Below are 19,559 nucleotides of genomic sequence, written 5' to 3' on the forward strand. Positions count from 1 at the left end.
TTCTTAAATAAGAGTTTTAAGAGCCGGTTATCAACTTTTTTAGTTAAAAGTTAAGAGACGAATTCTTATATTCTGTTAAAAACTCCACTCTAAGAACCTTCAATAGTCTCTTAATTTTTAACTAAAAAACACTAAGAACCGATTCTTAAATAAGAATTTTAAGAGCCGATTATTAACTTTTTTAGTTAAAAGTTAAGAGACGGATTCTTATATTCCACTAAGAACTCCACTCTAAGAACTTTCCATAAGACTCTTAAGTATACATACGTATGATGTATCACCCGCTTGAAGTCTACTTCCTAAAATATTATATAATCGTATATCAATGTAATCGTATAAATATGGTATGTCATGCGTGACCTCATCAGAATAGCACACATCCGTCTTGTAGTAAAACGCCCTATCTTTGAAGTTATGCCTTTATGTGCACATGGAAACGCACATATAGTCTCATCGGCTCTATTGTCTCATCTTTCATCGGCTCTGTTGACATTTTTTTTTATCTCTCTTTTTTTTATCTTATCTTTTTTTTATCTTTCTTTTAGAAAATGGAAGTCACTTAAAAAAATATTGTTTATCTTTCTGTTTGTGTGAATTAGAATTAATATACGATCAAGAAGAAATTTTTTTTTTGGAGAATCATGGAGTACGCAACTAATCGATATAGATGGCACAACTAGGTGGCTAAAGCAAATCGAATCGAAGGGGAAAGTTCCAGCCGGAACCTCTACCACTAGACCAAGAAGAGAATAATTAGGTTTGTGATTTTCTTAACAAGTTTATATTGTACAATGCTCGTTAGGACCTCTACAAACCAGAACAAAAAAATTGAAAGAAGAGTAATATTGACTAACTAAACAAACCTCGAACGCTTTAACAACTGTGTAGAGATCTACAATATATTTTCCTCACGTGTTTTCATTCTTGACGTCTTCATAATGATCGACCAGAAAATATATTACCACACTGCCATTAAAAATGTCTAGGTCATGCATTATTGCTCCCATTGCTTCACATCATTGCAGAGATTTCACTTGTACCCGCCTTTTTCATCATATATAAAGTTAACATATGTCATCATTAATCATTGTCGTCGTTACATCTCTTTGTTTATTCCTATACTTTTACTGTTTTCTTATATGAATGATGATAACAAGTCCGATAGCAAATACTTTCGCCCAATAAAACCTGTCCATAGACTTCTAGTAATAACTCATTAAGATCCGTACCTCGAACGGAATTAAACATTATATAAAAATTATTTTAGCTATTATATATTTTTTACATATTATAAAATAATAAATATATATTTAATAATTACAAATTAAGTAACTATTACATATATAATTAAATTGGTGCGAACATATAAATAAATTTTATTAATCCAAACAATATTTTTCTGTTTGATAGGATATATAATTAAATTTAAATGATATTAACATATAAAATATATTTTTAATATTAATGTCTATTAAATGATACTTTCTACTTATATGGTTTTTATGATCATTTGTATTTTTATATCAAAAAATTTAAATTACTGATAACAAAATTTTCACTGTGGATTAATAGTTTTAGTAATTTATATTTTTAAAAAATTAAGTTGTTAATGTTTGTTCAAAACTTCTATAAAAAAAAATTGTTCAAAGTAAATTTCGACATTAAAATATTTATGTATTTTATATGGTATATAATTGAATTTAAAACGGTATATATATATTAATAATTAATTAAATTAAAATTTTTACTTATATGATTTTTAATCATTTGTATCTTGTCGTAACAAAAATTTTAAACCATGGATCAAAAAAATTGAATGTGAGAATTTTAACAGTTTTAATAATTTATAGTCATTTTTAAAAATTCAAAATATAACATATACAGAAAAATCTAAATTTTTATTATATGGTTAATGTGGTTGTTTAATTTATTTTAATAGTTTAAAATTAAACAAATATGATAGAAGATACACTAATTTTTATCAAATCCTTGCTATTCAAAATCATTAATTATCATATATACTTTAGCCACATTAGGCAATTCCGTAAATTTTATTTATGAAAATAATAAAGACTATTAATAATGAATTTATGGTTAGTTTAATAAAAATCTTATTATATAATTAAATGGGTCAACCTATTTCTCTAAGGATTCTAAGAATCATCTTAATAATGACATGTGGCTACAAAAAAAAGTTATAATATTTCTCAATTAATATATAGAAGATTAGCATATGTTGTATTCCCTATCCTTCCTAATATAAGATGTTTTAAAATTTTGTACGTAAATTTAATGTTATTTGTTATCTTTAATTTTTTAAAAAATTACAGCTTATTTTAGGACTGGTTAAGTTGAGTACAATAACTAATCATTACATAATATCTTATAGAAACATACATTTTATAATTTACATGATTTTATAATTTACATGATTTTAAAATTTTAACAATAAAATCTTACCTATTGGAACAGAGAGTTTTACATTGCCTTTGGATCTCTTACCAGTGAAACTCCCTAAGTATAAAGAAATTTTAGTAGAACAAAACATCAATTTCATCGACCCGCCATTTAGGCGATTTATCAAACGCTAGCTATTTTTATTTATTAAAATACCTTTCTGCGTTAATTATCACATCACATAACCCGACAATGCATAGTGGTGGGTAGGACCGTTTTTTTCCGTCACGGGGTCTCGTCTTCTACTAATTTCGCAAAAAAAAACTAAAATATTAATGACTTGAGTTTTTTATCCCTATAAATTAATGAGAATTTGTTTTACTCTCTTAACAATAATTCAGAAAGTATAGGCATTGGGGGCCTAAGCCCATTATGGACAGGCACCCTCGATGTCATGAACAAGCTTGTTTTGGTTGAGATGCCGTGAACAAGTTGTTGTACGTAACAGAAACTCAGATAGTATAAAATATATGATCAAATAGATTCGTTTAAAAAGCGTCACACTTGAGACATTTTCATTTAATTTACATACATGATAGATGATTTTGGTTCTTGATTTAAGTTTTGATTCCGTATTCGAATGGGAAGAGAGGGTCGTCTTTCGTGTCGCCAGCGTGTATCGGAAGCTTATCAACACTATTCATCCACGTGCATGGCAACATGCCGTTGAAGGGATGATCGCCAAACAAGACTCAGCATCTCCTTCGGTTCCTGGAAGCCAAGCGACTGAAAGAGCGTCGATGGTGCCAGGCAGAACCGGCTCAACACTGTTACGGACCCTAAGACGAAAAATATTTTTTTTTACCTTCTAAAATTTATATGTAGATAATGTTTAAAATATTTTCAAAATTTAATCAATAATATTTTGTAATAAAAATAAAACTATATACATATCAAATAATTTGGGCCCTTTTCAATTTTATTTATTATATTTATAATTTTTTATATATGAAAATATAGATTACAAAAAAATTGGGTCTCTTAATTAGTATTATACGGGGGGACACGAGCTTGGGTCCGGAGCGATCGCACTACTTGTCCCCCTAATAAGCCTGCCCTGGTGCCAAGGTACTCGATCATGAGAGGACTTCCTGTGACTAGGACCACTAGACACATCATGCCACTACCACACGTGTGGCTGATCGATTCTGGACCTGGTGCGGCTATGCTTAGCGTGCTGCTGTCCCCTTGTGTCTCTTCGTAAATCATAAGGAGCTTCACCTGCGACCACAATTGTGTATGCTGCGTCGGCGTGAAGCTGCCTTCGATGTATAGTCGTCTGGTGCCTCCACGTATATTTTGTGATTTACCGATCCTTGTAGTGAAAGTGAACATGTGCATATCAATTTATAGTAACATTTTTTTTCTATAAAACAGACGTTAGTTAATCCCAAATAGTAAAAAAAATTAAAGTCTGCTGTTTGTGTTAGCTCTCTGTTTCTGCTTTGTGTGAGCTAATTTAAAGTGAATCCAAACCGTCCTTCTGGTTATTTCAACGACTTACCGTTTTCTGTTAACGTAAACTAAACTAGATTTCGATCCGCGCAACCGCGCAGTTTTTTGTTTTCATTTATTTTTATATAAACATTTTGTTTTCAAATTGGTATATATTATAATATATACGTGTCTATCAATTTTTAAAACATAATAAGTTTACGGTATATTTTTTCATTGAATAGATTGTTTCAAACTTTCACATGTATTTGTATCTTCTTATATATATATATATATATATATATATTTTCGGATTATTATTTCATTATTAAAATCGTAACTATATATATAAAGATTAGTAAAATATTGTTTTATTGTCATATTCAAAAATATTGTAACATTTCACAAATTTAGAAATTTTTAAAAAGATTAAATTTTTCGCTTCATAGATTTATATTATCGAGAAATAATTAAACATTTAGTTTTTTTTTTAATTTTTAAAATAAACTATATAGTTTAAAATTTGTTTCATTGGTTTAAGATAGTAAAGATTAATCATTGTTAGATAATTTGGTTTTTGTTATTTAAAAAAATAAATATTTATAATTTTAAAAGTTAACATCGATAAATATTTAAATTATTAACATATGGAGGTATAGTATTACAACATTAAATTATATCTATTTAATTTATACTATCTATAAATCCAATGGATCATCTATTGTTTAAATTCAATTATTGATAGCCCAATAAAAATTTCTGGTAGGTCCAAAATTTAAATGATAAGATTAAAGATTAAATTTAACATGACTTTATGAGAATAGATCCATTATGTCCATTTTTAAAAAAAATCACATATGAATCAATGTTGTGACTTCTGTTTTAATATATAAGATAGATCCATTAGGTCCATTTTTTTAAAAAATCACATATAAATCAATGTTGTGACTTCTGTTTAATATATAAGACTAATATGGTTCTCGTGCTACGCACGAACTTATTTTTACTTATAAATAAGACCAAATTTCAGTTTTAGATAACTAAGATTACATGTATAAAACAACTTTAATTTTTATAAAAAGATGAGTATAGCAAAAAAACAAACCATGAACACACTAATCAGTTTATCACTGGTTAAGTTAGATTAGTTCTAAAAAAATACATTGATTATATAATTAGATTAGTTTTTAAAAAATACGATTATTTTATATTTAGCTCCCTCCATACAAATCTAATTTGAAGCTTTTCTGTTTTACTTCTAAATGTCTTGTTCTTCCTATGTTTTCCTAATTCTTAATCTGTAATATATGGCTCTAAACATTCAGTATATATATCAACTGCAAACAAAAACAATATTACAACAAAGTTTTATTTGTCAACCATCATTATAATTTACAACCAATTAATTAAAACAGTAAACAATAACTTGTAATAGATACACCGTTTTGTGAAAGCAAATCAAAGAAAAAAATCATTTATCCACAAAAACAATAGAAAATAATTGACTAATCAAAGTTAACAAACTCCCTAGTTTTAGAATAGGTGATATTTACTACTATACCTTTATACCTTTTAAATATATACAACAGAAATGATAAGCTCACATCAGACATGAGTAAAACATCAAGTGCCAAGTGAATTCTCGTATTTAAAGGGTAATTTGAAAGCATACTTCCAAACTAAATGTATAAATAGATAGTGGCACATTTATTTGAAGAACACACAAGGGAAAAAAAGTAAAGCATGATGCTCAGGAGGACTTGTTAAGGTAATCAGCCCTCAAGAATTCACAATATGTTTTGCATCTATTGCACCCTTTCCAAAAAGTAGGTTCAAACTTAGGCGGAGGTTCATACTCAGGCTTAGGCTTTGGCATTGGCTTGTTAGATGAAGCAGGCTCATGTGGCTTTTGTGATTTCTGAATTCCACTATTTTTATGTTTACCTTCTTGATCAGACAACTGAGACCAAACTTTTAAAATCAGTTTAAAAAGTGTCCTTTGCGCCGTTGAACTTGTTCTTGTCCGAGATGAAGAAAAGAGCTAACTTCTTGTGCAGTTTCTTGACGGTTTCTTCATTAGCAACGAACTACAGTCAGAATCACATATTAGTCAGTTTCTCTTCCTCGTGCAATAAACAATTAAACATTGATCATAATCAGCACTTGATTTAAACAACCAAGATCTATATCCAAACTCTTTGCCTGGTTAATGAATATTTTTGCTCTAGAGTAATTATTCTCAAAGAGTTTCTTCTCACCACACCCATTGCTCTTCTAGATTCTCCATCGTTACGTTCCCTTATTCGTTTGAGAAATCCTCGTACGGAACCTTAGTGGGAGAGATATGAAAACCTTTTGTCAAAAAAAAAACTTATTGCGAAAGAAAGCGAAGGATTAAACAGAGGCTAAGAGAACTGTTTACCAAATTCAGTCCAACAAATTTGAGAACGTGTTTCGATATCACACGGATCTGAAACAAATTCTCAGCAATTCAAAAAGGAAACTTTGCGAAATCTCGTGCCAAGTGAATAATCCCTTATTTAGACGGAGAGCGACTGAAACCCTAGAAATGACCCGAGAAAAAAAAAAGAATAGAAAAAATTATTAAGCCTTGCGAAATAAGTAATTAGCAAGGCAGTTGGTCTATATATATATATACATCAAGAGCTCTTCCTGATCGCAGCAATAATATATTTCCTGCTTCGCTCTAATACTTAAAACCTTATGATCCTGTAACACAATATCATTCTGAACAGAGCAAAAAGTTACAAATTAACATTGTTGTTTCAAATCAAACACCAACCTGTTTTGATCATGGTCTCGAACAAACTTTTTTCAACAAACTTCACGCTTCCATTCTAGAGATTTCAAACATTTGATAAGACTTCAATAATACTCAAACATTCTATTTAAACGTCTTTTAATTGTCAAATTTTAGAGATTTATAGGAATTGAGAAAAATAAAAAGTTGTGGAAGAAAGAAGATCGTGGGTAGTTGTCCTAGTGGATTGTTTTAAGAAGCCGGTGCCTACAATTATTTTTTTAACATTGTTTTGTTTTAATTGTTTTTAATTTTGTAAACATGAATTATGTGGCAACATTTAATTGGTTACGTGACTTGTGATTTAGTATATAAGGGATATATATATATAATTTAGGCCTAAATTAAAAAATTGGCAATAATGGGTTTTGGATTACTAAGGCCTAATTAGGTATTAGGGGAACATTTTAGGGCCCAACTAGGATCAAACTATGAAAGCTAAGAGCATCTGCATCAGTGAACCCATGGAAGGGATTCACAAAGTATTTTATTATTTTTATTATTATTTTTATTTGATTTTTGTTTTAAAAAAAAAAAATTAATCGGACCAATCACGGGCCGTCACGTGCTGTGGAGCCCGCGCTACAGTGATGATCCAGGTTCAGTGCAGTGATCCTGCAGGAGACAAGTTCACTTCTTTTGTTTATTTTAATATTTTTTTTTTTTGAAAACTGTGTGTGAACTCCCCATGGAGTTCAGTGATGGAGATGCCCTAATACTTCAACAGTAGATGCCCTAATACTTCAACAGTCTTGCCACTAAATCATATAGACTGGCTGATGCGCGTCCAGACAGGCAGGCACGTTCTGTCTGACTTTTGACAAATACAGTATAATTTTTAGATGCACTGTGTTATGGGATTATATTGTTTACCCATGTTTGTGTTTCATTGTCGGATGTATATATTTGATTATAGAATATTGTTGGGGATTGTGGAACTGGTTGATAAACACAGATGTATAATATTTAGTTGTTCTCTTGTATTATGATGGTTTATTTGTGTAGTTTGGGAGTGGTCAGGAGTTGTAGGTTAATGAGACGGTTTTTTTATATATTTATAGTGGCATTCACTCACCACCGTTTCTATAGATATAATACAATCTCTAGCGCTTTACGTGTCGTGTCTGAATGGTTTTGTTTTTGTAATGTTTTTTTTTGATAAAGTGTGTTTTAATTTGTTGTGATTACCTTTTGGATAATGAGAATATTTGTGTTTTTTTCTTTTAAAGATGGCATTCTATTTAAAAAAAAAAACATTACAGCCCAGTAAGCAATCATTTCAAGCAGTCCAGTACATAAAAAAGATTAACGAAAGTTAAAACAGATTTTGTTAAGCGTTCCTGCTCGAGCATGCAGCCAAAGCGGTGAAAGAAGAAACCAGATAATCATGGGATGATCCGTCATAGCGTCCTAGCGATCATCAGTTAGTTTAATTGGAGAGAATTAGGAAGCCTTCATCAGTGAGTGGCAGATCGAGCTTACGAAATGTTTGTGTTTGTGTTAATAATATAGGAGTTGCTATCGATTCCTCCATCGTCCTTATCTTCTCCATCCTTGCTGTCGATTTTCTTTGTTTGATAACATTTATTTCAAGAGAAAGAAATATAACGATAGAATGAAAAGGTTGAGTTTTTGCAAAGAACCTTTTGGTTGGCAAGATTTTACATCCACTGAAATTCTCAGGAAGCTTGCAACTTCCAAACTGGACAATGAATGAATGCTCTAGAATTCAGATCGTGCTAGAGAACCATAATCAAACAACCTAACCCAATAAGCTTTCTTTCACATCCAGTGTCAAATAGTAAAACCAAAGAATTACAAGGAGTCTCTACAGCATAAGTTACACACAAAACAAAGCACAAAACAGCTACTTACTTGTCCATGAAGACACGGACAAAGAATCAGAAATGAGCTTCAGTAGAGATTCCACATTGATGCTAGAGATTAAGCTAACAGGTAATGTCAACCCCACTGCAAATCCTTGTCTTGCACACAATTAAAGAAGAAAAAAATGAATTTTTTGTGGCAAAGCTGAGATCTTTGGATGCTAAAACTGAGCCAGAGAAGAGGATATACCTCTCTCGGAGAAGAGTCACAACGAAGGAGCCTGCGTAGAGCGTATCTGAGATGCGGTGCAGAGTTATCCAACCTAGAGCATCAACCCTCCGTCAACAGATTCCTTATCAGGCAACATCTCGTACCGCTTCTGAATCTCCTGCAGCCTCAGGAGAAGCCAAATCCCCTTAAATAGCATTTTTGCCAAATAAAAACATTCAGCCTTGTTGCCAGTCCCTTCTTATCATTCAGTTCCTATCATAAAAAAAAAAAAAAAAAAAAAAAAAAAAAACATTATTTTGCATAATAAAAAGGTTTCTTAAGAGATGTCAAGACTTTACTTTGTTGGCTTTGCTCTTCTCGAGGTAATCATTAGCGGAAACATATACACAACAGAGGAGAAAAGAAGAGTGTAGCAGCTAAGATACCCATGGAGGATCTTCTTCCATTAACGTCATCACCACCAACTCTTTGAGCAGGCTTTGATAACAGCAGGAAGCGTATGTTTCTTCTGACCAAACCCACTTTCCGGTTCAGCTCTGCTTAGCTAGCACCAGAGATTGCGTAGCTACAGGTGAGAACAATCGAGTTCATGGCTGCCATTAAAGATGGCTTATCTCGTGCTCTCTACATGCAAGGAACGGAATTCTTGGATTCATATTACCTAACAACAACTGACAAAATTAGAAACTCCTCTTTCACATAATAGCTACAGTCACAGATAAATTTAGAGACTTGGGTGTGATATAATACCTTGAAATAGTGAAATAACTCACTTGGAAAGGTGACGCTCCTCTGCCTCGTCCTCACCGTCGTCGTCCTGCACGGTTGGAACGAGATGGTTTACGACCAGAAGAATTGGATTGGGCTTAATACCGGAAGTTTCTTGCTTCGGAACTCGCAATGGGCCCTTGATTTACTCGACGCTTGGGCTCCAATGGGCCCGAAAGGGAAAATCCGGGAAGAAGCGGGTAAAGTCGGCGATGGTTTATCTCCTGGCCACGGAGAGGGAGAAATGGGAGGGAAAGTGTATCTAGAGAGTGGTTATTACTTGCATGGTTATTGGGGGATTTTGGTGGACCGGTACGAGGAGATGGTCGAGAATCATAAACCGGGTTTTGGAGACCATCGGTGGCCGCTTGTTACTCATTTCGTCGGGTGTAAACCGTGCGGGAAATTTGGTGATTATCCGGTGGAAAGGTGTCTACGTCAGATGGACAGAGCGTTTAATTTTGGGGACAATCAGATACTTCAGATGTATGGGTTCACTCATAAGTCGTTAGGGAGTCGGCGCGTGAAACCAACGCGCAACCAGACGGATAGGCCGCTTGATGCCAAGGACGAGTTTGGGCTGCTTCATCCGTCGTTTAAAGCGGCGAAGCTCACGACGTGAGGAAGAGTATTGTTTCATTTTTTTTGTTACTTTAGGGACACCTTATGTTTCATTTCATTTCTTTATTTTAATTTGTTGGTAGTTTCCTTAATTAAGATATACTATAATCTTGATCTCCCGTTGATCGTGGAGTATTTAATGAGTTGCCCTGATCAATGTTACATGACATGTGTGAATCTCAAGCTCAAGCATAGATATATATTACATTACCAACTCTTCTTCACTCTGATACATTATAAAAACAAGGTGTTTCTTTATTTTGTTAAACACAGAATTATAATATTGTTAAGAATGATAATACAATCTTAACAATTATTTTAATTTTCTAGTAGTATATCAATAGAAGTTTTTAATTTTTGCCATCTGAACATGCATCGTAATTACCATGATACCTCTCATCAAGAAACATCCTGGCGATCCTCCCGTTGGCACCACACGGCCAAAATCCACCGGGCCGGCGCTCATTGCCGGTGCCGTACATGACCCTGAGGATTTCTTGTGGTGTTCGGTCATAAGAGAGAGAGTATGGATTGGCGGAGAGGATGTTGCTAGTGGTGCGATTTTCCGCACCTAGCCACAGTGGCACGAACAAGCCTTCGTCTTTGATCCCGCACATACCGAGTTCATTACGGAGGTTAGATATCTCGTTGGTTAGCTCAGCCACCGTGACTCCTCCGTATTCCTCCACCTTCTCGTTCTGTCTCTCGTAAAGGAGCGCCTTATTACTCCGTCTTGACCCGATTCCACCCCCAAAAGACCCGCCACAAGCTGATTATGTTAGTGTCTTAGTTTTCATTAGTTACAAAATATTAACTCGATCATACGGATCACTAGTTCACTGTGATATACCATATAGTATAACTTGAATGTCGTAAACAACGAATCACTAGTTCGTTATAACTTAAACATACAGTGTGTAGTTATTAGCCACTTTAACTCATTTATACGTATCCAATAGCGTGAATTCACTAATCAGTCGCATGTGATTTTGAATATGCATTATTGATGCACTAAGATATTTTCATATAATTTCGTGAATATGTTTTGAAACAAAAATTAATACCCTGTTTAGGTTTACTAATCTGTAATTAATATGCAATTATACTCTAGAAATATATTTCTTTTGTAAAATCCGTAAAGAAGTGATAGATGTTTTCTTGATTAATTTGCTAAACTACAAATATCTCATAATTGGTTACCCGTTTGATGTTGAAGTAGACAAGGTAAGGGATGGCTCCGACATAACCAGTGAGGCCAACATAAGGGATGTAGTATGATGCTAAAAGATAGTTGAGTGAATTCGCATAGGGATCGAACCGCGGGTTTGATCTACGTCCAACCGCTCTGTCCATAAACACGGCAAAGTTCTCTCTCGTTAGATTCAACAGCGGACGCGGAATCCCTCCCGTCATATCCGCAATCGCCCTTCAAATACAAGCTCATGATCTATTAGTTTTACTTTATCTTACAACTATTACTTTTTTTTTTTAATCATGACATGTGCATAACCATTAACTGTAAAGATGAACTAAAAGATTGATCATTCACCTAAGATGGCCAATTTCCTGATAACCAAACTCCTCGATGATTCGATTAGTTATAGGATCAAGATTGGCCTTTTTGGCTCCAATGGGGGGTGGTCCGCCTTTAGCAAGTGTTGCATTAAACGCATCGAGTCCTTTTCCTGTAGATGCTTTCAAGAAGAATTCGGCTTCGGTGAACTCCAAGTTCATTGCGAAATGAACTAGGTCTACATCTGTCGCTGACATATTCCCTGAGCAGCTAGGATTATGGTATTTGATCGGACTTGCATCTATTCCTGAAAATGCAATAAGAAATACGAGAACGAGACTGAGTTTAAACATATTTTTGCTCTTGCCTCTTTGATAATGAATGTGTTGAAAGCATGAATGTACCCAAGAGCTTAGCTTTATACAGGCTTGTGATTTTATTTTTCAGATTATAGTACTTATTTTTCTAAATTAATGATATGTGGTTAGAATTGTATTGTTGAGAAATGAAGACCCTACGTAAATAAATACTACTATCTGTTAATATAAATCAACACTACGTAAATACCTTATTTTGGTATAAACGGAATACTGACAAGTTTTCTTTTAATTTGACTATGACCACATGTTAAATTATATCCTAAAAGATGCATTTTTATATGTTTTTATACATAAAACATAATAATTTATAATATACATAATAAATTATAATATTCATTTTTAAAATGTACATTTTGTCATTATTAACTAATAAAAGTCATACATTTTTAAAACAAACTTACAAACTTTTTATTTTAAAATACATATTTTTTAGAAAACTAAGGAGTATTTTTTTTTAAGAAAACGAAAGAATATTTCTTTTTTTTAAGAAACCAAAAGAGTATGAGGTGATTGGTTGAGTTTTATCTCTATTATTTAGTTTGATTTATTTCTAAATCACTTAACTTTACCAATTAATCAATTATGATATAGCTTTATTTTTAAAAGTTAAAATTTACGTCAAATTTCTATTAATTTTATCAGTAATGCTTTAGCTATTAATTTTTATCAGTAATGTTTTACCTTTATTTTAAGGCTACAACATAAAAAATAAAGCAAACTTTAATCTATTGTAATTTTAGATAAAAAATCTACATATTTCTTTTATACGCTGTAGAATCAGTATAATGAAAAACAAAACTATATATAATATCAAATAAATTAGTTAATCATAATAAAAACATCTATATATTTTTTAATTAATTTTGGGTGGTTTTTAAATTATTGAAATATTTTAAATAACATAAATATTATATACATATCACATTTTAAATAACAGTAAGCTTTGATAATTTATAAAAAAATATTAATATAAATTATTTTAATTTATAAAAATAATTATTTTATATATACATCATATAGTTTACATATTTTATTTAAAACATACTGATTATAGCTTACAAGTTACAACTACAACAAATTAATTACATCAAAAGTCTCTGCATGAAAGTCTACAGTGATAATTTTACAGGTACAACCGATTTACCTACAACTAAATTTTTACAACTAAATTTATGCAGTCACAAGCCTTACCAATCATCAACTATTTCTTTACTATTGAAGATTATTTCGGGTGGGGTTGGTTTGTGAAATGAGATTTCTTATTACCTTAAAAAGCGATGTTATGTTGTGACAGAAAAATGAAATTACCTTTTTCAGCCTTGAAAATAACTTGGGATTTAAAGCTTATTGTCTTATCTTAACCGATATTAGTTGGTAGTTTGGCAGATATGGCAAAGAGAAGAAACTGACGTGGGTAAACTGATATATATTGTGTTTTCTTTTGTTTCTTTTATAATCCGGATATCCGATGGGTCAAACCCCAGTCGACTAGTTTTATAGAGATATATTTACTGGCGATAGACAAGTCCGGTTGTTCATAATGAAAATTAGAAACCCATATCGACTATTATGAGGTTATTTCGAATTCAGATCGATTAACTCACCGAAATGCGCCTACTGGTGCTACTAGACCACCCTTGTGTGATTATATATATTGTACTTTAACAACCCAAAATGTATATTGTGACCAAACGAGATATCAATAAATCCGTGAGGTGGGGTGAGATTAGGCCTGGGAATATGAGTCTTTACCCGCGGAGCCCGGCCCGTTTGATCCGTCGCGGTGCGGGTCGAACAATTTGAAAAAAGTCTATTTGCGGGTGCGGGTGCGGGTTACGAGTATTTTATGCGGGGCCGGTGCGGGTTGGTAGATTTTGAATCGCGGGTACCCGCCAACCCCCAATTTTTTGTTTTTTTTTAAATTTTTTTTTAAAAAGATATTTTTTTTTTGTAAAAAGTATATTTTTAAATAAAATATGGGAATTTTAAAAAATAATAATCAAAATATTTAAAAATATATAAAATTTTAATTATAAATATTTTATTTATATTATATTTTACAAAAGTTAAATTAAATAAATATTTTTAAAATAAAAATATAACCCGCAGGTTACCCGCAAAATTAAGCGGGGCGGGTGCGGGTACACATTTATTTGTTCGCGGGTTGTGCGTGTCGGATTTTTTGACAAAATTTGTTTTTGCAATCTGCGGGTTGGCGGGTCAGCGAGGGATTTGACCCGCAACCCAGCCCTACGGGGGGTGAGATGTAGGGGTGTCAAAATGAGCTATAGCTCATAATCTGGCTCAGGTCAGCTCGTTTTTCTATGAGCACGATCTCTATATTTTAAGCTCGTTTTTCTATGAGCACGATCTCTATATTTTAATAAATGAGTTTAATGATCAAGCTTAAATTAGATCACGAGTTATATGAACGATCTTTAATGAACATGAACTGACTCATAAGCTTGTTCATTGTATACTTACAATAATATATAATATATTTTATATATTATTGTAAGTATACAATGAACAAGCTTATGAGTCAGTTCATGTTCACTAAAGATCGTTCATATAACTCGTGATCTAATTTAAACTTGATCATTAAACTCATTTATTAAAATATAGAGATCGTGCTCATAGAAAAACGAGCTTAAAATATAGAGATCGTGCTCATAGAAAAACGAGCTGACCTGAGCCAGATTATGAGATAAATATGATTAATATATATATATATTATATTTGGATAATTTCTATATTTTATGTAAAAAAGAGATAATTTATATATTTATCATATTTATCTTCTAAAATTAAAATGTCAAACCAAATCTTCTTAAAAGATAATATATATATTAATCATATTTATCTTCTAAAATTAAAATGTAAAACATATATATAAGACATTGAAAAAAAAATGGCTCAAGACTCTCACGAAAAATAGGAATTTGGATCATTGGTTTTGTTTTAATTTAATTTATATTAGTTGTTTTTTTTGTCATGTGTTGGTTTTTATTTAGTATTTAATATTTATGTTTTGGATTTTGGATTTTTTAATATTTAAATTTTGAACAATATTATAGAAGTTATTCTATCCCTATTTTATTTTATAATTATTATTTTTATTTAGATCACGAGTTAGTTCATTTAACTAATGATCTAGATGATATGAATTTGAGTTTACATATTAAAACTCATATAATAAATAAGTTGAGCTGAGCTAACTCTGAAAGAACCGAGCTCACTATGAACTAAACCGAGCGACCTAACTCATTTTGACACCTCTAGATGTTTGCACTAGATAAAGCTTTTTGGCAAAGGAAATTATAACAAGGGGTCAAGAAAATAAATTTAAAACTGTGGTCACTTGTAGCCCTGGGACGGATCCGGATATCCGGAAAATTTAAGGTATCCGGATCCGGATCCGGATCCGTCGGATCCGTGGATTTAATATCCGGATCCGGATTCGTGGTTTCCGGATATCCAGGTTTCAGATATCCGTCTCGATATTCTATTATCCGCGGATATCCGGATCCGAATCCGGATCCGTCAAAATAAATAAAAATAATTTTTTTAACAAAAAATACAATTTTTTTTAATATAATACATAAATTAAATATTTATAAATATATTTATATATGTTTATAATATTGTAAAAACTAAAATATAATATTATAAGATTAATTCATGTATAAATATTAATATATCAAATATAAATATTAATAAAATATAAAAATTTAATGTATTTTAAAAATACGGATCCGGATCCGGATATCCGGACCTAAAAATTAAGATATCCGGATCCGGATTCGGTTTGCACGGATCCAAGATTTTACTATCCGGATTCGGATCCGAGCACCCCGGATATCCTATTTTCGGAGCGGATCCGGAGCGGATCTCGGATCGAATCCGGATCTCGGATAATAAGTCTCAGGCCTAGTCACTTGTACCAACCTATCTACGTCTCCACCTAACTCAAACGGCTACATATTTATACGTATATAATTTTTATTTTTATTTGACAAAATATACGTATATAATTTAAGACGGAAATTAGGCCCCAAAAAGAAAAGTAAGACGGGAAATATTTGGTTTGCGTAGCCACGTAGGTGATTAACCAGGACATGGAAATTTGAGTTTTCTTCGGTTAAAGTATTGTTGGGATTTATTAAATCTATGTCCAACTTTATATTGTTTATTGTTTGATTAGTACGATATTGTCCATTTTGGATTTAAGAGGTTGGTTCGCATAGATTTATTTATGGGTTTCTTCCCAAAATGCCTCGTACGATTGGACATCTCTTTATATATTAGACTCTTTTTGTTTAATTCTCCAATGTGGAACTTAGTTTGTTTATATCACATTCTTCCCCCCAAACTAAAGGATCACATTCATCTCGTGTCCCACAATTGACTTTCAGGATCTTTTTGACTTGATCTCTGCCACACACACCTCCCAATCTTAACTCGATGTATCCAGTTTCTACTCGAAGGGTATTTTGGTCTTCTTGCAGATTTCTCGTCAACCGCTCTGATACCAATTGTTGAGATTTATTAAATCCATGTCCAACTTTATATTGTTTGATTAGTACGATATTGTCCACTTTTGGCCTAAGAGACTGGCCCGCATGGATTTACTTTTGAGTTCATTCCCAAAATGTCTTGTATTAATTAAAGTTTGGACATTCTTTTATATATTAGACATTTTTTGTCTAATTCTCTAATATGAGACTTAGTTTGTTATCTCACAATTACAACTTTTATATAGATAACTTGTTCTCTTAATAGGATAATATACCATTATTGATGGTAAACGATTATGCATATGATTCACGTACCCGTTATTCTTGGTTATCATGTCTATTTACATAACCTCGAAGGAAATTAAAATATCGATATATATATATATATATATATATATAAATACAATATATAACAAATTTCCAGAAAGACAGTATAAATGTTTTTTCTGGTAAACATGTGTATTTACTCGTATATTTTCCTCGCAAGTCACAACTATCAACCATGTAATAGCAATGTATTAGTACGTACGTAACAGCGTTGCACTTTGCATGGATACAAAAAAAGGTTAGAAACAGAAGTTCTACTGTACGGGATGAATCTACCTTTCAAGACTTTCGCAACCTGTATGTAGCATGTGACTTGCGAGATTTACGTTCTATTGGGGACAAATTTTCGTGGGTGGGTAAACGTAAAACACACGTTATCAAGAGTTGTCTTGATAGAGTGGTAGCAAATTCAGAATGGTTATCTTTATATCCAGCATCAGAAGCAGAGTTCCTTTGATTATCAGGATCTGATCACCGTCCGGTTGTTACTACTGTGTCTTTTCTTAATCAAAGTCATAAGAAGCCATTCCGGTTTGATAAGCATTTATTCAAAGTCAAAGATTTTAAAAAGTATGTTGACTCGGGATGGAATTCTTTGGGTGGAGGACGACAAATCCTAATTGGAAAGAAGATCTCAGATTGTAGAAAAGCAATGTCAGTTTGTCGTCAGAAAAATAAATTAAACGCTGCTAAAAGAATCGAAAATTTGCAATAAGAGTTAGACTTTGTTTTAACGTCTTCGGGCCCAATTCGGAGTCAAATTCCAAGAATAAAAAAAAAGAACTAGCTCAGGCATATCGAGACGAGGAAACCTACTGGTACCTCAAAAGTCTAAATAATTGGTTAAGTTGTGGTGATCGTAATACTAAATTTTATCACGCCACAACTAAAGCAAGATTTTCTCGAAATACAATTCATTCCGTTCATGACGTAAATTGTTTCGTATATAAGGGAGATGAGGCTATTAGTAGACATGCTGAATGTTTTTCCAAAGAAGTGTATCGTGGAGGGAATACAACACTACTTCCTTCTGTTTTTAAAGACTTCAAGCCAACAGTGACAGCCGATATAAATGATGATATCACTAGGGATATTTTTAACGAAGAAATACATGCTGCAATTTGTCACATTGGTGCTGACAAAGCCCAGGCCCGGAAGGGTTAACGGCTCGATTTTATCAACAATGCTGGGATATCTTAGGAGAAGCAATTTGTGCGGAACTTAAAAGTTTTTTTGCAACAGGAAAATTATCACCAGGACTTAACCATACAAATATTTGTATGATACCAAAAAATAAGTGTCCTCAAACACTGTCTGAATTTCGTCCAATTGCTCTGTGTAATGTCCTCTACAAAATCATAAGCAAGATTTTGGTTTTTCGGCTGAAATCTTCCCTCGACAAAATTGTCTCAGATTCACAAGCAGCTTTTATTCCAGGTCGATTAATCAATGATAATGTTATAATTGCCCATGAGCTTATGCACTCTCTTAAATCAAGGAAAAGAGTGTCCCATACATATATGGTTGTTAAGACAGACATCACTAAGGCTTATGATCGGGTTGATTGGAATTTTCTCGAAGGTACCTTACGAGCATTTGGCTTTGCAGAAAAATGGATAACTTGGGTAATGGCTCTGGTCAGTACAGTTGAATATTCAGTGCTTATTAATGGTGTTCCTCAAGGACATATCATTCCACAACGTGGGTTACGTTAAGAGGATCCATTATCTCCATATCTATATATTCTCTGTGCTAATTTTTGAGTCATCTAATTGATGTTCAAGTTCGGTGTAAGAAAATAAATGGTATTAAAATCGGACAAGGGACTCCATCTATTACTCATCTATTTTTTGCGGATGACTCTCTCTTTTTCTGCATTGCTAATCAAAAAAATTGCAAGGCTCTAAAAGAAGTGTTTGATATCTATGAAAAATGCTCTGGTAAAATAAATCAAGACAAATCAGTAATAACTTTTGGTTCTAAGGTTCATGGTTCTAAACAAGACTCATTGAAACACACTCTTGGAATTTCAAATCATGCTGCTGGTGGGAAGTATTTGGGTCTACCAAAACAGTTTGGACGGAAAAAAAAGAAATGTTTAGTACAGTTGTTCAACGTGTTAAACAGAGAACGTCTCATTGGAGTACTAAATTTCTTTCATCAGCTGGTAAAGAAGTTATGATCAAATCGGTTGCTGTATCAACCCATATCTATTCTATGTCACATATTAAACTCTCTGTTGCAACAACACAAGAGATAGATGCCATCTTAATGAGATTCTGGTGGGGTAAAAATGATCTTAAAGCTTTACCATGGGTGGCTTGGAAAAAAATTAGTATACAAAGAAAGAAGGAGAGCTTGGATTCAAAGATTTACCTAAATTTAATGATGCTTTGCTTGCCAAACAAGCATGGCGAATCTATTCAAAACCAAATTGCCTCTTTTCCAAACTTTATAAAGCCCGATATCTTAAAGGAAAACAACTTCTAGAAGGGAAAACATGTCGTAAGCAGTCATATGGATGGGCATCTCTGCTTGCTGGTATTGAGGTTTTAAAGAAAGGATGTAGCTACATTGTGGGAAATGGTAAAGATATACGAGTTTTCAAAGATAACTGGTTACCTGTTATTCCACCTCGGCCTGCTTCTACAACAATGAATTGT

The 19,559-nt window shown here is 32.5% G+C and overlaps 1 protein-coding gene, 2 long non-coding RNA genes and 1 pseudogene across 3 annotated transcripts; 2 read left to right on the top strand and 2 right to left on the bottom strand.

Annotated features, from left to right (window-relative positions):
- The first annotated feature begins 284 nt into the window (after window positions 1-284).
- Window positions 285-3,932, top strand: LOC125591211. The gene is made up of 2 exons (XR_007327181.1): window positions 285-757; window positions 3,020-3,932. It is a non-coding gene; the product is annotated as an uncharacterized LOC125591211 (long non-coding RNA).
- A 4,530-nt stretch (window positions 3,933-8,462) lies between these two features.
- Window positions 8,463-9,514, bottom strand: LOC106412443. The gene is made up of 2 exons (XR_007327182.1): window positions 9,109-9,514; window positions 8,463-9,022 (listed from the first exon to the last, which is right to left on the bottom strand). It is a non-coding gene; the product is annotated as an uncharacterized LOC106412443 (long non-coding RNA).
- A 91-nt stretch (window positions 9,515-9,605) lies between these two features.
- LOC106429412 (xyloglucan 6-xylosyltransferase 1-like) lies at window positions 9,606-10,160 on the top strand. Its single transcript, XM_013870159.2, has one exon. It carries the CDS (start codon window positions 9,606-9,608, stop codon window positions 10,158-10,160), a length of 555 nt encoding a protein of 184 aa, XP_013725613.2.
- A 172-nt stretch (window positions 10,161-10,332) lies between these two features.
- On the bottom strand, window positions 10,333-12,067 carry LOC106412444 (annotated as a pseudogene).
- Window positions 12,068-19,559: the final 7,492 nt, after the last annotated feature.

Source organism: Brassica napus, chromosome C8 (genome assembly GCF_020379485.1).
Source record: "Brassica napus cultivar Da-Ae chromosome C8, Da-Ae, whole genome shotgun sequence".
NCBI lineage: Eukaryota > Viridiplantae > Streptophyta > Magnoliopsida > Brassicales > Brassicaceae > Brassica > Brassica napus.

Bases quoted from the DNA above. Each gene is read 5' to 3' on its own strand.
- LOC106429412 (XM_013870159.2), top strand. From the start codon at position 9,606: ATGGTTTACGACCAGAAGAATTGGATTGGGCTTAATACCGGAAGTTTC.